General features: G+C 32.1%; 1 protein-coding gene across 2 annotated transcripts in view; it reads right to left on the bottom strand.

Moving 5' to 3' along the window:
- Positions 1-7,921: 7,921 nt before the first annotated feature.
- The window catches only part of LOC134540760 (uncharacterized), a 40,094-nt gene continuing 25,229 nt past the window's right edge, over positions 7,922-22,786 (bottom strand). For both annotated transcript variants that reach the window (XM_063383665.1, XM_063383666.1), the window contains 9 exons: positions 21,619-21,717; positions 17,963-18,083; positions 16,049-16,071; positions 15,701-15,736; positions 14,661-14,787; positions 12,765-12,847; positions 10,867-10,894; positions 9,578-9,847; positions 7,922-8,112 (listed from right to left, as the gene is read on the bottom strand). In XM_063383665.1, coding sequence (XP_063239735.1) covers positions 9,612-9,847; positions 10,867-10,894; positions 12,765-12,847; positions 14,661-14,787; positions 15,701-15,736; positions 16,049-16,071; positions 17,963-18,083; positions 21,619-21,717 — 753 coding nt within the window. In that variant the 3' untranslated portion in view covers positions 7,922-8,112; positions 9,578-9,611. The remainder of the gene's footprint in view (positions 8,113-9,577; positions 9,848-10,866; positions 10,895-12,764; positions 12,848-14,660; positions 14,788-15,700; positions 15,737-16,048; positions 16,072-17,962; positions 18,084-21,618; positions 21,718-22,786) is intronic.

Raw genomic sequence — 22,786 nt, 5'->3', positions numbered from 1 at the left:
GTCACAACGTTGAATAATAATTTTTTTTTTCAATTTATTTATAGCTTTTGGAGCTGAAATAATAAGACTCACTGCAATCATAGGAAACACATATAATTAAAATATTCGTATAAAATAGACATTTACAAATGTAAAATTTAATAAACACATATTAGAATCGTGCTGTACTTTTGAAACAACTAATTTTTTAAACATTTATTTAATTATAGAAAATATAATTTGTTCAATCAATTTTTTTACGAGTCCACGTCAAGCCAAAACAATTTCCTACGTGGTTTATTTAAATATTAAATCGTAAATAAAGTGCAATCGAATGATATAATTAACAATTTTATAATTAATTGAGCTCTCAATACAATTAAAACTTAACTACCTTAAAATTAATAAAATTTGGAGATTTAGGTATAATTCATTCCATACGCTTTTTGCTTATTATCGCGTAGTAATTACTAAGACCAAATCATATTATATAATTGAAATATACTTAATAACGAGTATCAGGAAAAAAAACTTTTAAACAAGATAATTATAGACACAGTTGTAATTTAATTTAAAACAACTTTCATTAGCAGCAATAATTACAATAGTTTACATTATTTAATAAACTTCCTAATATCTTTATATAACCACACTAACATTAAGCAACTCTCTACTTAGCGAAACAAACTGGAAGTTCTACAGCAGTGTAATATAGTGTGTTACATTCAAAAAGAGTAACACCCACTTATACATCAGAAAGTGTCTGTAATAATTACAGTATGCTGGAGAAATATAATTAAGATTTAAAAATTTCGCTAAGTAAATATCAGTTTAAAAAAAATTGGGAACAAAGAATATCTGCATTACTCTACAGGAATAGATCTTGAATCAAATCAAAATCATTAAAAAAAAATTAAAATCAGGTGAGAAAAAGTTTTGGTTTTATTGATATTTACAACCTCGAAAATTTTGATCATCAATTAAAAACTTTTTTTTTATTAGGTTTATCTTTCAGGTTAGAAATAAACACATTGTGCGCAAGCTAAAATTGAGCGGTTATTATTTGCATATTGTTTATTTATGAAAATGATATTGCTATATTATCTGTTCCCAAAATTAACTAAACGATTTTTTGAGAGCTATATAATAATATTATTTCTTTTGCAAAAGCAAAATATAACTTTTTATCAAATAAAATAAATATCATTTCATGCAGTATTTTCAAACAATTTTTTTTTGTTAAATTTACTTTTTGTGTGCGTAAGCCAAGGGTAAAGGGATGGACAGGAATTAATCGATTGTATATTAATAGATACATTTAAAACTATTTTCAAAAATATCATTTGTGAATATTTATGTACACGTATGATAAAAGATTTTCAAATGGCGCCTAATATGACCACTAAAATAGTGGATGCTACAACAGTCTGGTTATTGACATTAACACACACTAGTTTTGACGGCAGCATAGTCTAGCAGACGATTTTTACTATACATTACGCTAACGCTTCTAGTAAAAAGTATTTAAACCAAGCCCCCAACAGTCGCTGCTAAGATTCCTTCAAAAAATTAGTTCGATTATGTGTAATATTAATATATGTTATTTAATTCTGAGTCTGGTATAAGTCTCTATGGCCGTATGGTCAAAGGCGTTAGTTTTACATACCAGACGGCCAAGCTGTTATGGTTCGAATCAATTCTGTACACAAATTTATTTAAATTGGTCTATAAAGGTCATTAACACTGGTAGGTTGTAGAACATTGACCATACATGCATGTGACAGAGCGATGCTGGTTCACTCTATCGACAAAAAGCAGAAACAAAGATAGCGAATATTATGTTATCCTAAATGACGACCTCCAGCAGAAGATAACAATATGATGGACATTACATCATACAATATGGCGGCCTCCAGCATACGAAATCAAAATGGCGACTGTGATGTAAGAAGAGAAGGTGGCTGTGACTTTACAATCCAGTATGGCGGAACGTTCTAGATTTAAATATGGCGGCCGGGGATAAAGGTCATCCAAGATGGCAACATGGATCAAGGTCAACGATAAAGGTCATACAAGATGGCCGCAGTGACGTTAATACCCAATATGTCGGACCCCTGCACCTTGTCCCATCCCCATGCGGGATTTACCCCATGCTGCTTGGGAAACTTATAATTAACAGGTGTTACAGCCATAATTAACAATTCTGAATTCCTCTGTATTTTGCCGATCGTTCTCGAAAAAAACAACAGTGTATTTGAAGGATTTATTTATTTTACGGTCATAAAGTATTTTAAAAGGAATCTAACCTAACTTAACCAAACTTTCATTTCAGTTATAGCAACATAACCTAACCGATTATTACACATACCAAACATAACCTAACATTTTTCTTCGGCAAACATCGGAACTGTTCGAACTTTAGCAGGGGAGGCCACACGTGCATGATTACACGGTAAATTTGTGGAGCTGTATTTGCCTTCAGCTAATAGTTGCGCCATATTGACTACACGCGCAAAACATTAGCTAAATTCTAGAATTTTTTAATTTTTTGAAGTGAAACTTGTAATGCGACTTCTAAGAAGGTTGCTTTAAACGTTTAACGCTACCATGGAGGGGGTAGCCATTAAGTTTTGCTATTGTAAGGAACTAAGTAGAGAGTAATAAAAAAATTAAGATCCTGACCGTTTGTAGTGTCGCCATATTTGTTTCAATTTTCAATACCCTTTTTGTATATTACAATTTATATTGCAGAAAAAAATTAGGTTTCATAGACACAAAAATAGTGAGTGTGTGTCATTTCTCTATGTCCACGAGGTCTCGCCGCGTCAATTTTCTCCTTGGGGCGAACCCGTCCACTTAGTTAAATAAACAGCTTTTATCGTTGAATGATTTCATGATTTATTCTTTTAGTTTGATTTGATACAATATGATTTCACTAAAAATCAATTTCTACCCCTTCCTATTTTCATTTCCACATTACGAAGTTTCACTTCTTCCGCGCGGAGGGACTCCACGCACTATTTTTTTTCTTCCAGCGTGGAAACAGTTTCAAATGACTAATTTTTTTTTTTTAATGAAAGTGACTGTTTTTAATGGCGGAGATTCTCATTCATACTTACTGACCAACATCAGACGTGGTAAAGGGCAATTTCCGCAAGGTTTTGGGCGAGTAAATATGGCGATGGGGAGATAGAAAAAAATTGGTAATCTGTAAAGTCGGTTTACGGACGATAGTTTAACGTGACAACGTCATAACAAAACATTGATGAAATGATTGCATACTTTTATGAATAAAATTGAATCATTTTTATTGAATTATCACTATTTTGTATGGATACAAAGAAGAAGTGAAATGAAATCTACAATTTAATTGATAAATTTACTTTTATTTGCACTCATTAATTCAAATATGTTTGTTACTTTAACGGATAGATTATTTTAACTATAACTTTTATACATGTTTGCTATTTTACTTCTTCCAATCTGTGTTATTCTGTAAAGGATAGGACGATGATAGGAAAAGTAGGAAACGAATGGGAGTGTTTCAAGTTTAATGTGCCTCTAAAAAGTCAAATCGATGGTTGTTCCAATCGAGTGGATGAGAGATAGATGCGGCGCAAGCGTACAATGAGCGTAACGGGACAATGTGCGTAACGGGACACTTTTTCGTGCGTTTAGCCTGCGTTCATCGATTTATTAGACGTTGCCACGTCAAAAAATGATTTCACCTGCGTCACACCACGCCGTCTCCTGACAGTTCCTGACTCAGTGATTGCTAAGCCTCTGAGGGGCACGCTGTTCTTTTTGTGACCCGAGTTTCGGCGCTGCTATCTCCGTGACCTCAGCCCAGCGGGTCAAAGGTCAAGGGTCTAGCGAGCTTTGCAGTCGGGTTTATTTAAATCTTTCCGTTACCATCCGTATGACCTTTTGACGTGACAACGTCTAATAAATCTTTGAACGCCGGCTGCACGCACGAAAAAGTGTCCCGTTACGCTGTGTACCGTTACGCTCATTGTACGCTTCCGCCGCATCTATCTATCTTCCACTCGACTGTTTATAAAGTGAAGTGAAAAGTTAATGTGGTATTCATTGCTTATTACAACAACAATTTCTGCAGTAAAGGTTATTATACTTGCATTTTAAAAATCTGAATACTAGTATAATTTCAAGTATTAATTCTTTTATTATTAAAATAAAAATTATTCAATTTTATTCATAAAGTATGCAATCATTTCATCAATGTTTTGTTATGACGTTGTCACGTTAAACTATCGCCCGTTAACCGACTTTACAGACAACCAATTTTTTTTAGGTGGTTCAACATCTCAGATCTCGGTGAACGGAATTCGGTAGGAGTAATTCCGTGAACGGAACGGAAGTCGAACGAACGGGAATGTGTGATCACGGTCAAGATGGCTGACCCACGTGTGGAAACATAGACCCGTATATAGTCAATTTCGTGTACATTAAGGGAGATGACAAACGTATTTTTGTGCCAAATAAAGACACTTTATGATAGTGAAACAACCCTGGAATATATTTGGTCAGTTAAAATGGTCAAAAGTAAAAAGTAATAAAACCTTTGAAAATACGTCAGAAATTTTGCATTACAATGATTATAATAAGTATTCTTCTTTACAAAATCCAAATATGTTCGGTAGCACAGTGGAAGAGAGCGCGCTTGTAAACCTCAAAGACTAACTTTTGACGGTGTTCAAACACGACACTTAAAATTATTTTTTTTTAATTTTTCTTAAATAACATAGTAGTAGTAATACAATTTTATGTAATAATAATGTTAAATCAGATTTATAAGATTCATTTTTAGGTAGGTAAATGTAGGAAGTATTCACAGACTGATTTCAGTTGTTTAAGCAAAAACAATTTTACAATCATATATATTATATATAATCACATATATAAATAGGGACCCGCCTGCGCCTGACGTCTGTCGATTTGCTGGCGTCTAGTAGGGGAGTATTTGGGCAGAGGGCAACACAACGGGGTCTGAGCTCATTGTTGTGCACCCTGCCACGGGTCATCTTCCCAAGAAAACATTTTTCTTTCATGTAAGTATTATTATTGAAGTGAAACTTCTTTACCGAGGGAGCAATAATTGTCGAGCGTTACGAAAATTCCGATCGCCTGAGGGGAATATTTAGGTACGTGGTGGGGGAACCGGTAGAGGAGGAGAGTGCGTCAGCGGCGACGCCACTCAAACACATGCGCTAGCCGTCAAATGGGAAGACGTCACGGTCAGGAGGGGGGGAGGGGGTTTATAGGGCGTAGCTGAGCATGCTATATGGGAAGCCTAAGATGTACCTACATCAAGTTCTGTCCCTGCCCGAACACGCCCGAGTATTCACCTTCGGCCAACCTTGGGTTTATTTATATATATTTATATTTTTCTGTTTATTTTAATGTAGCTATACTGACCTAACTAACCGTCCATAGTGTTTTAAAGTGTTTTAATGTAGCTTACCTAACTGAACACTTTTAATATTTGAATTCATTTTTACTGCGCAAAAATAAAACAAATCCCGAGGTTGGCTGAAGGTGAATATTCGGGCGTGTTCGGGCAGGGACAGAACTTGATGTACATATTAGGCTTCTCGGAAAGAGATATATATATATATATACAACGCAGTAGTGATGCTACGGAATTCTGGTAACGATGTTTGTGTTTGTCTATATCTTAGTTTTCCTAATGGCTAATGATTGACGCTGTCGTATTTATTTAATTTAAAGAATCTACAATTTATTTTTCGCGTAGAAAATAGATATTGATTGTGTGATTGAGTTTATTATTATCATTAATTATTTATGTGGATAGTTTGATCAAAAAATAAAATAATTTATTTTTATCAAGCACTTTTTTACTTCTGTCGTGCATGGAACTTTAATAGCGAATATTATATTTATGGTTATATTTATAAAGCTTGGCATGATTTAAAAATGAATTAATTTGTTTTGAATATCCGAGTTTTGTTATATTAGTTCATTTTCAACATGAACAAAATGATACACATGAATTTGCTCCTTACCGAGGTTGGATATTTACATTTCACTGGCGAGTATTGAACGACTAGTTCATAATATATTTAAAAATCATATCTACCCCGAATAGTATACTTATAGAGAGACTTTGACCATCGATAATTGAGGTGGTGTTGGTTTCGGTGAATTGTGACCTCACGACTAGGGCGTAGCTGAGCATGCTGGAATGACATTGACCTTGACATATACCCTTTAACTTCAAATTTTATTTACATTTCACCAAAATTAACAAACAATTCTTCATAACAACACTACATTTCTATTTTCGAGGGAAATATTCCCTTTTTGAAAAACAAAACTCGTATTTTGTGTGCAAAGCGACTTAAATCTCTGTCAAAATTTTTAACTTGATCCGCTACAAATTAGACCACTTTTATCTTCAAAACTAAAAAGAAAATTAAAATATTATTCAAACGTTATTTAAAAATTTACCTCGCACTTATGCCCAGATCAAACACCTCTTGGTGGATATAAAAAATATAAATGAAAAATATCAAAACATTTAAAGTGAAGTAATCGCGCCTTGGCTGGGCTGAAGATCACAAACAAATTTATTTTAACAGAACAAAATGCATTTCTAAGAATAAACCTGTTTTTATCTTTTTGAAGAAAAATCTAGGCCCAATTTATCCGTAATTTACATTTCAAGCATTTATTTTCATTTTTATTGGCAATCATGCTGAATAAATTAATTGAAAAATACAAAAATTCTTTTTTTATTTTTTTCACTTTTATCTACAATATTATTCAAGTCAAAATATAATTTTTATGGCCAAACTAGTTGTCAGAAAGAAATATCCTCTAAGGTTTAGCTTCTGTTCAACATAGTTTTTATTTGACCCCAGTGATTTACAACTTTAAAAATTGTGTTTTGAGCCGATGGTGAAAATTCTCACAGAAAGTGAAGGCTAATAATTCTAAAAGCAATCCTGATACTAAGAATTTTTATAATATTTATGACCATTTTATTTTGAGAGCTATAACAAAATATTTATGCATAGGTTCTTAGAAACCCAGATTGTATCAACTTAATAGTATATTTAAACATTAATTTTTATACTCCATGACACTGCAATCATCACAGAAACTATCTGATATACAAGTGCATGTTAGTGCACTTAAAAATTATATAAGTTGTAACACTACTGTAAAACTTTCAGAAGTTTCCGATTAAGTAAAGACGTTCTAAATATTCGTGTCCTATTAAGCTATGTCTTCGAAAGTTTATTGTATAATGTAAACTATTATAATTATTGCTGGCATTTTAGTCGTGCAATACATTTTAATTCTGTGTACAAAATTTTTCAATTTGTTTTCTTTATTTACATTTTCATGTAGATGGGGAAAAAAACTACAATACATAGTTTTAAATAATGACTAAAATATAAATCCGCAAAATTATGTGTAATAGTTATATATTAATATTAAAATTTTTCTTTCATTTTTATTTGTAATGCTTGCATGAGCACTTATGACGTTGTAAATTAATATAATTAATTTATATGCAATTAATTTTTATTTTACTTTTCCATAAACTATGAAAGATATTATTTTAGCTAGTTCGTGGACACGTCCATAAATGATAGAACATAATAAAATTTATTTTATACTTAAATGAATGAAAAAATTTGGTCGTTTCGAGAATTGGAACAAGATTCTAATCCGTGTCCAGACTTAATAGTCTATTTTAAACTAATATTTTAGCTATCTGAGAATTCAATTATTGCAGTGTGTTAATGCATTTCGGTGTTAATAACTGTTAAAATACTAAAAATAAAAGGCTCTAGATTATTCAGCTTAGTGGTACTAATTTATCTTTGTTGGTTCAAGAAAAAAAAGGTTTTAGTGATCTGGATAGGCTGAAGTACTAAATATAGAAAACGTATGCAATAACAGATATTTTAATAAGTCTTGTAGCAGAGAACAACAAATTTACAATTTAAACATAAGTATGTTGTGAATTCTGGCGGAGATCTGTTCAGTTGGGTTTATTGCAGGCTTGGTTGAAAGAGTTCACTTCAGTGTGTCTTGAATAGCTTCAGTTTGATGTATGACGAGAGACTTGCACTGGTAGTCCTGCAAAAAGTACACATTCTATGATAACATGCTTGTGAAACACAGAGGATTAGTTGGCTTAAGCTAAAGACACACAGTCCCCTACTAGGAGCTAGCACGCAGGGAAAATAACGGACAGAAGGTACTCTACCATGCTACTTGTCTCCAGTTTGAAATGATAATTTTAAACCAACACTTGGTATATATATATTTTTTACAAATACTGAAAAGCATGTGGATTTTTTTTAACCATCCTGTTTGTACAACAACATTGGAATGAAGATACGCAGAACTCTGGTGTTCTTTTTTTAGAACAGTGAAATCAGAATAAAGTTATGTCACGGAATATACACAAATTCAAAACTATGTGAAGTTATTTAGGGTTCATTTTCTTCATGATCTACTAAATAACTATCATACGCAATTAGCAAATAAAATAAATTGAGATGAAATGTTTTCATCTGCTGCAATAATATTGGTTGGCAATATTGTGTGAGTGAAATGAGCACTTGAAAATTTTATCATATTGCTAGTTTTTTTTTAATTCTCCACAAAACATAATTATCAAATATATATTTCAATTTTTTTTTTGTATAATGTGACTAACTAGTGATTAAGTCCATGTTTACCAACCATTAGTTTTATCTGTGACCGTTCACTCATTATAATTTGGTCACAATTTAAGACTTTAAAAAAAGCTGTGAATGTATTTGTACAGGGTTTTAGGCTTCACCGTGTACATTAAAGCCTACTTTCCTTATAGCAATGATACCAGTTCCCTTCTTTGTGTGTAAATGATAAACATGAATATAAATATTTAGTACCACTACGCAAGAGTGAACCGAATTTTCAAAAATAAATTTAATACACCTACAAATATGCTTGATTTAATGGAGTGCCTAAACTTACATCCTTGCATGATTGGGTGGTCCATTATAATTGACGCAACGAAATAAAATTATAATTATATCTATATATAAATTATATTATAAAAGTACAAACGCTTTTTTGTAACAATTTATTATTTTTTTTACCTTTTTAAAATTATTAACCATATATATTAATTTATTATATAAAAATTTTGAACTTCGGATGATTTGTGATACAACTAAAAAAAGGAAAAAATATTTAGTTACTGACAAAAATAATGGTCAACATCATTGTTCTTCGTTTAAATTAACGTGACGTTTTATTAAAACAAAGATAAAGTTTTACTTATTATATTTATGACTATGTGTAACATTTTATTACTGAATTTTTTTGGTTTGTTATTATATGTTGTCGTTTAACAATAGATTTGTTTGGAACTTTTTAACTGGAACATTTTACTAACCCACTTTTGCTTTACAGTGGGGCAATGTAAATGAAATCAAACCATAATGTACAATGGAAAGGTTTGTTTTGGCATGTTGGGGTGGCTGGAATTGAAACACAATCAGGTCTTACAGCGGGCTGATTGTAGGCTCCGTTGCGTCGGAATACTCACTCCTCGGAGGTAGACTCTGTCCGCCGCAGGGCGCCTATATGGGGACGTGATCCAGGATCTCTCCCACCACCTTCCCCCCGACCTTGCCCAGGGCGTCCTTGGCGAGGTCCTTCACGGTGTCCTTGACCTTGCCCCAGATCTTGTCCCAGATGCCGTACGTGTGGACTCCGTGGGTGGGACCCTGCGCCGTGCCGTCTTCCCCCAGCGCGGGCAGCGGCGGGCCGTCGGGACACGCGATCACGTAGCCCTTCAAGCTGTTGCACTGGTCACCTGCAAGATCAAGCGTTCAAGATGTGACACTGGTCACCTGCAGGATCAAGCGTTCAAGATGTGACACTGGTCACCTGAAAGATCAAGCATTCAAGATGCGGCATTGGTCACCTGCAAGATCAAGCATTCAATATGCGACATTGGTCACCTGCAAGATCAAGCATTCAAGATGCGACATTGGTCACCTGCAGGATCAAGCATTCAAGATGTGACACTGGTCACCTGCAAGATCAAGCATTCAAGATGTGACACTGGTCACCTGCAAGATCAAGCGTTCAAGATGTGACACTGGTCACCTGCAGGATCAAGCGTTCCAGATGTGACACTGGTCACCTGCAAGATCAAGCATTCAAGATGTGGCATTGGTCACCTGCAATATCAAGCATTCAAGATGTGGCATTGGTAACATGCAAGATCAAGCATTTAAGATGCGGCATTGGTCACCTGAAAGATCAAGCGTTCAAGATGGGACACTGGTCACCTGTAAGATCAAGCATTCAAGATGTGACACTGGTCACCTGCAAGCTCAAGCATTCAAGATGTGACACTGGTCACCTGCAAGATCAAGCGTTCAAGATGTGACATTGGTCACCTGCAGGATCAAGCGTTCAAGATGTGACACTGGTCACCTGCAAGATCAAGCATTCGATATGGGACACTGGTCACCTGCTAGATCAAGCGTTCAAGATGTGACACTGGTCACCTGCAGGATCAAGCATTCGATATGGGACACTGGTCACCTGCAAGCTCAAGCATTCAATATGTGGCATTGTTCACCTGCAAGATCAAGCGTTCAAGATGTAGCATTGGTCACCTGAAGTACCGAGCGTTCGCGCTTAACGGCACCCCGTTATTGTTGTTTTAGCATTTGTGAAAAATAATTTTACTATTGAAACTAAAATATCAAAGCGTATGAGAAATTTTAACCAAGCTAATGTTTGGGTTAAAATACTACTTTCAAATTAGCCATTTTATCCGTTACTTAATTATTAATAATAGACATATTAAAAAAAACTTACTGTGTTCCCAGTACTCGTCCGGGCATTCCTGAAACAAATATATACAAGTTTATTAATAAATGTGATTTTTGCTCTAACGCAGAAGCACGTAAAGTTTATTTTACTATAAGTTAACATAATCAGTACAAAATTGAATTAAGCTACATTATCAAAATTATGCTGTTGATATTTTTGTATTTGCTAAGATTGATTTTCTTTTTATAGAAAGTTTAGATTGTCGTACACCCTTTTTATGTATGTAAACGTTTCAATTCATTTCTGATATATTATCAAATAATTTTAGACTTAAGATACTTATGTCATTGATTGCATGTTCATTGCTTTATTTTACTATGCATACCTTAGTAATCTGTTTCATTAAGCATTTATTTTTCTTAATTGAGGTTTTTTCTAAAAAGAAATCATTAGTATCATTTTCTTAAATTATGTCAATTTTATACTTACATGACTTTTTTTATCAAATTTGGACTGGGCCAATAAAAAGTCCAGTTTTTATAACAAAAATATCTACATTTAGCTGACAAACACATTTTTCTATTTGAGATATCTATTTATTTAGGATAACCGGACAACATTCAAGGATGAAATAACTAAAAGTAAAAATTAATTCAACTTTTTAGTGAATTGAAAAAATATTTCCATAATAAATCTGATAAAGTAATAATTAAAATTATATATAGCTGTTTAATTAATTATTATTTAGCTCCGATATTTTAAATTTCATTTCAAAAATATTTATACCAAAATTTGTTTGCAATGGATGCATGAATTTTGAATATTTACAAGTACAAATATAAAAAGATTTTTATTGTATCTTGTTTTATATAATTTAATTACAATTATCTTATAGAACATTTGAGTATTAATATATGATGAAATTGGGTTAATTCATAGAATACCGAAATACCGATGTTTTTACTACGATTTTAGTAGCTTCATGTTGTAGTGTTGTGCATTATGAAATAGAACATGGGCAAATTTTTGAAATTTCTAATTATGTAAACATCAAATTAATATTTAATTTTTTGATAAGTAATGGTTTTATAAATGCTTACTTACAATTTAAAAAACCTCAGATTATTTTTGTTTGTTTTTGTTGTATTTATTTTATGATGTTTTTAAGCTTACATTAAGCGTTGGTTTGCACTGACATTACGATTTACAATATCGGTCGCAATAAGTAAACCTGCAATATTAAGGAATATATTGATACCGTTCGTAATTTTGAGGTCTAAAACACTTTTACATGGCATAAATAATATCAAACTAATATCCCCTAAGTGTAGTAACAGTTTTTATAGTATTAAATTCAATAACATGCGTTGCACGAGCGTTAAAAAGCATTGTTTCCCTTATATGAAACGTTTTAAAAGGGTTGAAAATGTTATGAATAATTTACCAGCTATCGTCGCGGGGATATAACCTAGGCGTATTAGATTCTGATGTATTTTACCTTCTTCTATCCTACTATTTTAGCGAACAGAAAACGCAATGTCCAGTACTGAACACAGAAAGTATAAGATTATCATAATTGAAAAATTTCAGAGCCGCTAGTGAAGCCAACTGAAAATATTTGACGCACTATCAAAAGTAAATTTATAATTATTTCTTTTGTCACCTTTCGATGTGATCGAGCCAAATCTTCTCGTCTTTGGGCGACACATTCGTAACGAATTTTGATACATCTGTTGGCAACCCTTTGATGGCTGTTTTGAGCTGTTTTTTTTCAACTGCTTTACACAAATACACATTTTCAGACAGAACTTACCCTATACTCAAACCCAAACTGTTCGCACCCAAGCCAGCACGCAACTTCGCCGTGAATATATTACCTTGTTCCTACAAGTAACAGTAGATCTATAAAGCTGTGTAGTAAATCCACAAATCTATAGGCTCACCACAAGCATCTTGCGATTCAGACACATCACCCACGCTGAGGCGCCTGAGCTGCAATTGGTGACTTCTCCGACCATTTTCTCTTCTGAAAAAAAAAACAACATTTATGAAAAATTGTTGTTACCGTTATTCATACGGTGGGAGAACAGAATGAGCACATGGGTGGTAAAGTCGACACATATTTCAAATTAAAATTTAAATCAAACAGGAGAATCAAAATATTATTTAATAACCTTAAATAAAAATTTAGTAAAAACAACATTTATGCAAAATTGTTATTTGGTAGTACACTAGCAGACACCGTTATTCATACGGTGGGAGAACAGAATGAGTACATGTGTGGTAAAGTCGACATATAATGAAAATTAAAATTGAACAGGGGAATTAAAATATTATTTGACAAATTTAAAAATTAATTACGTAAAAAAACTATTTATAGAATAAATAAATACCATACATTCATGAATACAATATAATTTTAAAGATTTTTCTGCTTTTTACCCGTGGACTGATTTCCTGACAAAGAAAGCGAAGCCCCTTTTCTGTCATGTAAACATGTATCAAATTTGAGTTCCTAAAATAAGTCCCAGTGTCACGTATTTTACTACATTATTTTGCAAATAAATAAATAAATACAATGTTGTTTTACAAAGAAAAACTAATAAAATATTTATATTTAAAATATAACAACAGGAAAACAGTGGCAAATGTAATGCATGTCATTACTACTACCTTACAAGAGTTTGGGAATAGCTACATGGCACGCATCATAATGAATACATGTGTCTTGTCTATTTGTAGTCCTGAATTGTAAATATTTTTTACGTGCTGTAATATTTCGTGCCAACATCTTGTTGCTATTCAAAGCTGTTAAAACGGTTTACATAGAAGTTTAATCACTGAACCCGAGTGTGAATTCCTTATATAATTTAATCCCACCTGCCTAAATCATTGAACTAGACAGTCTTTCGAATATGTTTCGATGATTAAATATTTCTACTATAAAAATTATTTTTTTAAAAATGACAGATTTAATTATAGTTATTTTGTATTAGTGTGCAATTAGGTTTTAAGTCTCGTAATTTTTATTTATTTAATTTTCGTCTAGGGAAACTCCTTTACGTGTAACGTGGAAACTTTTGTCACCATATATGACCAACTTAAGCCAATATATTTTTTGTTTATATATACTTTTTAAAAAATCAGTAAAATAGTCTATCCCTATTTAAAATTTGTATTTACTTATTTCAGGTGATTTCCTTAAATGCCCGTTTCATTGTTTCCACAGCTATTCAACACGTACAAAAATAACTTTATATTGTGTTTCTCGAAATGTATCTTCATAAATTGTACGAAGTGTAAAATTCGAAATACTCGTAATAGAGGGTAAATGTAAGCTTTAAGGGCTCCGCCTACCCGGGCACACACACGGTGCGCAGAGCTTCAGGAAAAACAACGCGATTTAAAACTACTCAAGATATCCGAGGGGGGATCTGCTTGCGAAAAACATTTAAGAGTTCGCTGAGGGACGAAAAGTTATTTTGATTTCTGATTACGTTTTTAAACTGTATTTTGAGAAGAGTTAAAATGGCTAAAACGCATGTTTTCAGAGTAAATTTTAGGCGTAAAACAACTGGTATAGATTCTTGAAAGCACTTAAGGGTCTTGCATTACACCTTTATCTTCATTTCTCGGCCATATAATGTTACGGTCACCGCTCATGCGCACGACGAGAAGACTGCGCGCCAGTCCAGAGGAGACACCGCGCTAGAAGCACCAGCGAGCGTCGCGCTTATCGTCCCGCCTCACTAGCACAGATACACCCCTTCTTTTTTTTTTTTTTTGCAAAATTTGATAAAATAAGTTCGATCCTTGATAATTTGGTTCCTTTATCTCACCTGCGGACGCTATGCAGCTGCTGACAATCTCCTGGATCTTGTCGTGAGTCCAGGCGGTGGCGTTGGGCATCAGTTCGACTATGCGACTCACAAGAGCTCCTTGGTTGAGTTTTCTGTCCTCTGTCAGCTGAAATAAGTTCCCACCGTGCGGTAGCGCTTACGAGCACATCAGCAGGTGTGTCAAGGGGGTGCCTCCCATTTCAGCTCAAGATTTTATATTTACAGTAATTACAGATATACTTGTGGATTTTTTTCAATTGTTTAACTTTCACGAAATGAAATATATATGCAGCACATACGTTTTGCATAATTAGCTGCCAAAGTTACATATTTAAAGTTTTTGACTTGCACAATTAAAGAGAATTCAATTTATTGCAGAACTGAAACTTTTTAGGTTTAACTGCAATTCCACTGGCTACTTCAAGAAATGATTTTGATTTCTTTCAGAAAATATTAATTAACTTTACCTGGCATTTCAAAATTCTCAAATTTGTAACTATTTTGACAGCCAAGAAACACGAAATGATTTTTTGGATGTTTCATGAATAAGTTTCTTTTTTCCACAAAGTATCACAGATTCTTTTCACTTGTAACGTAAGACAATTTACATTTTTTTAACATAACGTAATGGTTTTCAGGTTTCAAGTATACTAAATACATTTTTTTGTAATATTAACAGAATCTTTCAACATTGGCCTGGTCGAATAAGAGTACATATGTATTATCTCCAAGATTTTAGCTAAAAAAGATAATACTTGATGTCAAATGTATCCAAAATGTACAATTTTATAAATATAACTATTCGAGAATATGAAAAGCTCAGTAATATAATTTTTAGATTTTATTATGCATACAAGTAGTACACGATCTTTGTAAAAATTAAACATGTAATAATTTAAGAAAAATATGGAAATTAATTAACTATATATGTTTATTTCAAAAACCTCAAACACTAAATGTTCTTCCGTATAAAAAATGTGATTGAATTTCAAATTGCGTATTATATTAGTGACTAGAAAAGTAAAATATTTTTTACTCACGAGTGATGCGTTTTGCAGTTTCTCTTGAATGATGCACTGTAAACAAAGAAATAACCAGTATTTATTATTTCTAGTAGAATACCTTATTTTTAAATTAAACAGCAAGATAATAAGGTATGTTTTCATCCCAAAATTTATGAATACATGTATTAAAATATAATTGGCTTTTTATACAACCAAAATTTAAAAAACGTTCACACATCATGCCTGTTAAAATATTACAATGAATGTGGTTGATATTATTGTTATATGATTTTTCTCTGCCATACAGTAAATATTAGAAATAAAAATATTTACGTTTTCTTAAATCAATAAGAAATAAAATATAATTTTTATATGTATGCTTACCCTGATTCTTTCTTTGCGGTCACCTAAAAAATAAAAAGTAAAAAATTAATTAATATGTATTTTTCACAAGAAAAACTACATTATTTTAGGTTAAAAGGATCAATTTTCAAAAACAATACTCAAGTTAGCTATTTGAACTTTCTAGAATAGACGTTTTAAGTACACAGTGTATCTTCACTGAAATCACATTCGCGAACAACCGGGTTTGAATCCCAGTATAGGCCACGTTCATTCGACACCACTCCAGGCTAATCCCGGGAAGTTGGTTATCAATGTTGTATATACCAGCTTTATTCAACAAAAGCTCGAATAAAGTGGCTTATCTCAACATATATTTTTAAGATGTTGAATAAAAAAAGGATATAAAAATAATTTGTGGTGGTCAATTTTATATGAGGATGGCTCTCGTTCAAATTTTCATGAACTAAATTGGGGTATTTTTTTCTAACTACTTGTGGAAAAGCCAATGATATCACTAGTTCACTGAGTGCTAATATCAGAATTTATATTTTACCGTCGATATACGTTTCTTTCTTGATATTTTTATTTGCTTTATATAATATTTTCCAAATGTAACCAAAAACCAACTACTGTGAACTTTTGATGAATTTTATACGTTGGAGTTAATAATAGACTTTAAAAACTATACTTAAACAAGAGTGGCATAAGACTAGCCTAAAAATGAGAAAACTTGCTGGATTAAAACTAATAGCGAGCTGATTCGCAATGAATAAATGCGCAGTCGAGTAGCTGGTAAAGAAGTTTAGAGTTATCGAAGAATTAATTCGTACATGCGCAACAGTCATAAAATTAACTTATAAATTATTACATAATATGCATCATTTTTTTAAACAAGGAATGAATTTATATTAACTTATTTAATGAATACCATACTAAAAATAAGTTCACTGAAATGTAGTTAATGTCAAGGATTACTTCAAACTTCTATAAATTGTATGTGGCATTGACGATTCTTAGACCACTCCTTACAGATAACTTTTCTGATCATTAGAGCCTCTACAACCTCTCGTGCATTTTCATAGACCCGAATGTCCTGTTCTCAATGAACCCTCATCCTGAGCATGTTCGTTGGCAGATACCAAGACAGCAAGCTTTCCCTCGTTTGGACTGGTCGACACGTGATCGGGTCTCTACGCTAATTACTGACTCGGGGTGTATACTAAGGCGCGTCAAGAGAACTGTCGTACAGTTATCTGAATAAAGCAAGCGCATTTGTTACTTGAATCTACTTCCCACTGGATGAATTAACAGAGTCTCCATGCCTCTACATAAAGAAACCACACGGACAGATTGTTGTAAAATTTGTATAACATTCTTGTTTTACGCATTGCCGAAATAACCTAATACTACAAGAGGAAATACTGAATTTTCAGTTACTGCCATTAATAATTAAATATTAAATATCCTTGTCAAATTAAGGCCACACTAGACAACGAAAAAGTCTTGGTATTCAAACTCAAATAAAGAAAAAAAATTAAGATTGTAATAAAGGAACTTTAGACCGCTTTGCACAGATGTTTGGCGATAGTGCAATAACTACGGCCGCCAATCATCTGTGCAAAGCAGTCCAACGTTCCTTTATTCCAATCTTAATTTTTTTCTTTATTTGAGTTTGAATACCAAGATCTTTTCGTTATCTAGTGTGGCCTTAATTTGACAAGGATATTTAATATTTAATTTTTAATGGGAATAACTTAAAATTCAGTATTTCCTCTTGTAGTATCAGGTTATTACTGCAATGCGTAAAACAAGAAAAATATACAAATTTTACAACAATCTGTCTGTGTGGTTTCCTATGTAAAGGCATGGAGAGTTAACTTTCTGGCGCCTTTACAGGGCCACTTCTTACAGCACCCACTTGGAAAAACAAGCGGGACTAAGACTTGCAGTGACCTTGAGGTCCGTGAGCCACGTGGTCCAAAGGATCCTCCGACGGCGCATGTTGCGCTGCGGGTGCCCCGTGAACCCGCTCGGCCAGGCCGATAGTCTTGCTGCAGCAGCTGTCGGTAGCATCCTGCAACAAACATTACCACCAGACCAATCAGATTGTGTCAGCAGTATTCTCAAAAAAAAAAAAAAAACAACTTATCGTTCCTAATTCACGCGTAACTAGCATTTTGGAAAACGTGGGTTCCAACACATGTCCAACACATGCCCAACACCTTTTCAGCACATATCCAACACATGTCCAGCACTTATCAAACACATGTCCAACACATGTCCAACACATGTCCAACACATTTCCAACACATTTACAGCCGTTATGACTTTGGTATTCTGTGGTGTAAAAAAACGCTAGCAAAATAAAAAATTACCTGACGATACGCCATTAATGTTAATTACTTAATAAATTGGAATGTGTCCACTACATAATTTACTTTGCAATCAAAGATAAGTAAATTCTAATTATAATATAAATATATATTTTTATAATGAATACGGCACACAGATTTGCTTGTCTGAGTGCTGTATTCCAGAGTTTTTTTTATCTGCCTGGATACGATTTAATTGATACTGGGACGATAACCTTCACTCGCGAATATTTGCGGCTAACACTTTATCTGTCATAGAACACCCGTTAGTTTGGTTTTTTGGTGCATCTATAATCCCCTATTATTACATCTTCCTGATTTCCTCTAACTATGGAACTGGATTACTTCAATAACCCCTCTCCTCTAAAACAAGTGCCGAAGCTGTTTTTTGCTTTTAGCTGTACTGATACACCCCATTCCAGGATCTCATTTCAGCGCTACTTCCATTGTCTTTGTTACTCGTAATATAATTCTAGCAACTGAAGAACTTTTCTTATTTCATTATAAATCCACGTTAAAATACGATCTTTGCTGGAAAAAGAGAATTTATAAACTACTGTTTTTCGAAACATTAATTACATATTCCCTGAAATGTCAATAAATGTTTTCTATGGGATACACAATTACTTAAAATAAACTATTTCATGGCATTGCGAGCTTGACCATTTTAAATCATTAATCTCAGGGCTAATTAAAACACCTCATCAATTCATGGTAAGACCTAAGATATCCGAAATCTTAAGGAAATATCTTTCCCCGATAACTGAAGAAAAAATGGAAAAGGAAAAACTCAGTGAAGATTTGATTACCTATAGAAATAGGCCATCGAGTTTTGTTAAGTACATTTACATAAAGGATTTCAGTCATTACGCTTAGACTTCAGAAAGTAAGCGTCACATACACTCACTGTTATTGAGTGACTGTTTTTCTCAATAATAATCGTTAATGTCTCTCCTTCCCCCTCGTAAAATTATCAGCTTTGTAGTGAAAGCAATACGAATCAAACTTATTTCAGTATGTGTAACTCAACATTCGTTCAAAATAGTGGCAGAGAAACCCTAACGTTCCGTAGAGTAATAATGCAGAAGAAATTATAGGAGTGTTACATGCTACTCATTAGAAATTCAAGTTTAGAAAGAATGTTTTCAAAAAAAATTAATGGCTAACAATTTCCCTACAGATACAAGAGCAATACATTTATTGAGTTTGCTACTAATATGTTACAAATGCCATAACTTTTCAAATATTGATAGGAGTAGTTGATTTGAATTTCAGGTTCAGAATGTAGTTTACAATTTTTAACGAAGGAATTTTACTAAGATTTATGTATTCTAAAATATTAATTCTTTTTTTCAATTTTTAAATGCAACAGAATCTGCAGGTAAGATGTAAGATCAAGAATGAGGTAAAAAACAAACAGCAATAGTATTGTTGATCTTTTGAAGAGAATATCAGAACTTTGGTTAATTTAAGGACTCTAGTAAACAACACTAAGACACTGATAACAAATATATTGAAATGTATATATAACATTTAAAAATAATATTTATCAGTTGTATTATCAGAATGGAATTCAAATAAGTTTTTTTTAATGCTACAAGTAAAGTATTGTGCAATTTTAGATGCTTGACTATGAGTAATACACAGCGAAAGCTGTAGCTCAAGGATTATCATACCTATGTTACGTACACTGATTTCTTGTTTAGATCAATCATTTGTTATAATTTGTTATAAAGAGTATGAGTCAAAATCGGGACGAAAACTTCGCCTATTATTTCACTTACGAAAGAAAAGTTAAAGAATGATTTGACATATGATTCAATGTGCTTCCCAAGACACACACACACACACACACACACACACATATATATATATTTATTTATAATATGCATTTGAAAATGGAGCTGAATAATGTTTTTCCTCCAAGTAATATAAATATATTATTATGAATGGAACCAAGCACAAAAAAATATTCGATTAAAAATATAATTACAATCGTTGAAAAAAAATTATCTGACGTAGAATTATTTCGCAAACTTTTTTTCCATACTTTGTTGTAGCATTTTACTACTCACATTTATATCATTGAAATTATTTTAAGACAAACGAGTTTGGCTGTTATTGTACGGATTTGTTTAATCAAACCGTATCAAAGCGATTCATTTTTGATCTCAAATACTTTCTCCCATTTTTAAAATAAAAATATTCTTTATTTCCAACTTCAAGTCTTTCGGAAATACTTGAGACCGACAGTAGTTTTGATATGTTTTCCAGTATATATATTTTTAATAAAATGTAGCCAGTATTTGTCCATTAAATTCTGACACATTCTTTATTATTCAAAATTATTTTTTTATAATAACGGCACTGTTTAGTTTAAATATTTACAAGACATATTTTAGCAAAGGTTTTTCAAATAATTGTTTGCGTAATATTGCAGGTAGTTAAATTTGCATGGAAGTCCACGGAAATTAATTAAATTTTGGTTTTTATTAAGTTACACGTAATTTATACAAATACAATTGCTACGTTTTAGGAACTGACAACTGATATTGCCATTAATTATATGAACTCAATCTTCTCTATTGCAAGGATATTTTAAAAACGCACAGTTTTGTTTACGAGCATGGATACACAAATATAGATTTTAAATTAATCCATCATTTAAATAAAATTTTACGTTGCATTAAAACTGAAAAATAGAGAATATTTAATAAAAACAATCTTATGAACAAACCAATTCTAACTTTTTTTACTTATAATAACTGAAATTCCAAAAATATAAAAAAATTATAAACACACGTAAAAATAAATTTCAGTTTATAAATGAGAGGTGGTTTGGCAAAAATTGGTTTTACAATCATTGTTGGTTATTTAATATTTTTAAAAATTATTTTATTGTATGTGCTTTTCCTGTTAAATTATTTTGATAGAGTTTTTGCAATTGTTTCTGTGTCAGAAACTTACAAACATCATATTATTGTAAAAGATACTCTTGAGCTATAAAAGTTCACCAAATTGATCATGATAATAAACATTTACAAAAACAATCACAGCTTTTTAAAAAAATATCTTGTAAACATTTTTGAGAATTATCTTAACATGCCAAGATGATATTGTCATAATTTAACAGGATAAACCTGGTATGCAATCAATGACGGGAAATCGATATGATTATCATAGCTTGTGATAATTAGCTTGAAAGAGGTAATTTTTTGATAATGCTTGCATACTTACTCGTTCTCCTAAATCTGGTAATACAGAGCAATCAACATCTCTTTTCCTCAGCTCATGTCGTCCTACTAAGCTGCCAAAAGCTTCGTTGAACGACACCACCTGAAAGGATGATAACACATTAAATTTCTATTTAGAAAATGATCATGCCTTTGTCCGCTCTTAGCATTGTGCGTGAGCATTTCAAAAACATTATTTCGAATACAACGCATATTATTAAACTAATAGAGAAAATTTATTTTTTTACAATATCAAGTCAAAAGTTCAATTATGATATATTTTTTATTTAAGCTTGTAAACTCTAGTTATGTCATATGATAATATTGTGACATATTTACAACATTCAGTATACAAGAACTTCACCTTGAAAGTCTAAAAAGAATATTGGAATACATGTTACTAAATATCATGACAAAGTATTACATCACATATTGGTTATTTATCTAATATTATTATTTTGCGTAATATAACGAAATACATAAAATTAATATTTTATTATTTTAATGCTTATTAATTCATATGCTTTCAAATTGTAGTAAACATAAAAATAAATTGAAAACCAAAATGCAAATTCAAATTTATATTATATATACCAAAATTAAAATAAAAATATACTATATATATTTGTATTTAAATTTACCTTTACTTTTTATACATTCAAATATTTAAATTTATATTTAAATATGTATTGCGTTGCCCTATCTACCATAAGAAATTGTCGGTGACCGTGAACCAGCATGATTTATTTTTGAATGAGTACTGTTGGTACTAAATAGGAGAAATATCATTGTTACATATTACAGTAAAAAAAAATTTGTTGAATGGAACTGAAATAATCATGAAATATTACAGGTTTTTTTTGTAAATTTGTATATTTACGTAAAAGCATAATTCTATATCACAACAAATGTGGTTTTCAGTAATAGTGAGCTTGGATTCTTTCGCAGGCATTTATGCTTTGTGGTATTAGAGTAACTAAAAAAATTAGTAAACCATTCCAATGTGAGCAGCGTACATTAAAAGGCATGATAAAATAAAATAAAGTTGTTACTAATCGAATTTTTTTTAGCAGTTTAAAAAATTATAACTTGTTTGAATATAAATGTAAATTTAAGATTATGCACCAACATTCGCAAGCCCGACAAGAAATATTCAGTATTTTTTGACGTGA

This window comes from Bacillus rossius, chromosome 17 (assembly GCF_032445375.1).
Source record: "Bacillus rossius redtenbacheri isolate Brsri chromosome 17, Brsri_v3, whole genome shotgun sequence".
NCBI lineage: Eukaryota > Metazoa > Arthropoda > Insecta > Phasmatodea > Bacillidae > Bacillus > Bacillus rossius.
Note: the sequence above shows the minus strand (reverse complement) of the source record. Positions and strands in the feature narration are given on the sequence as shown.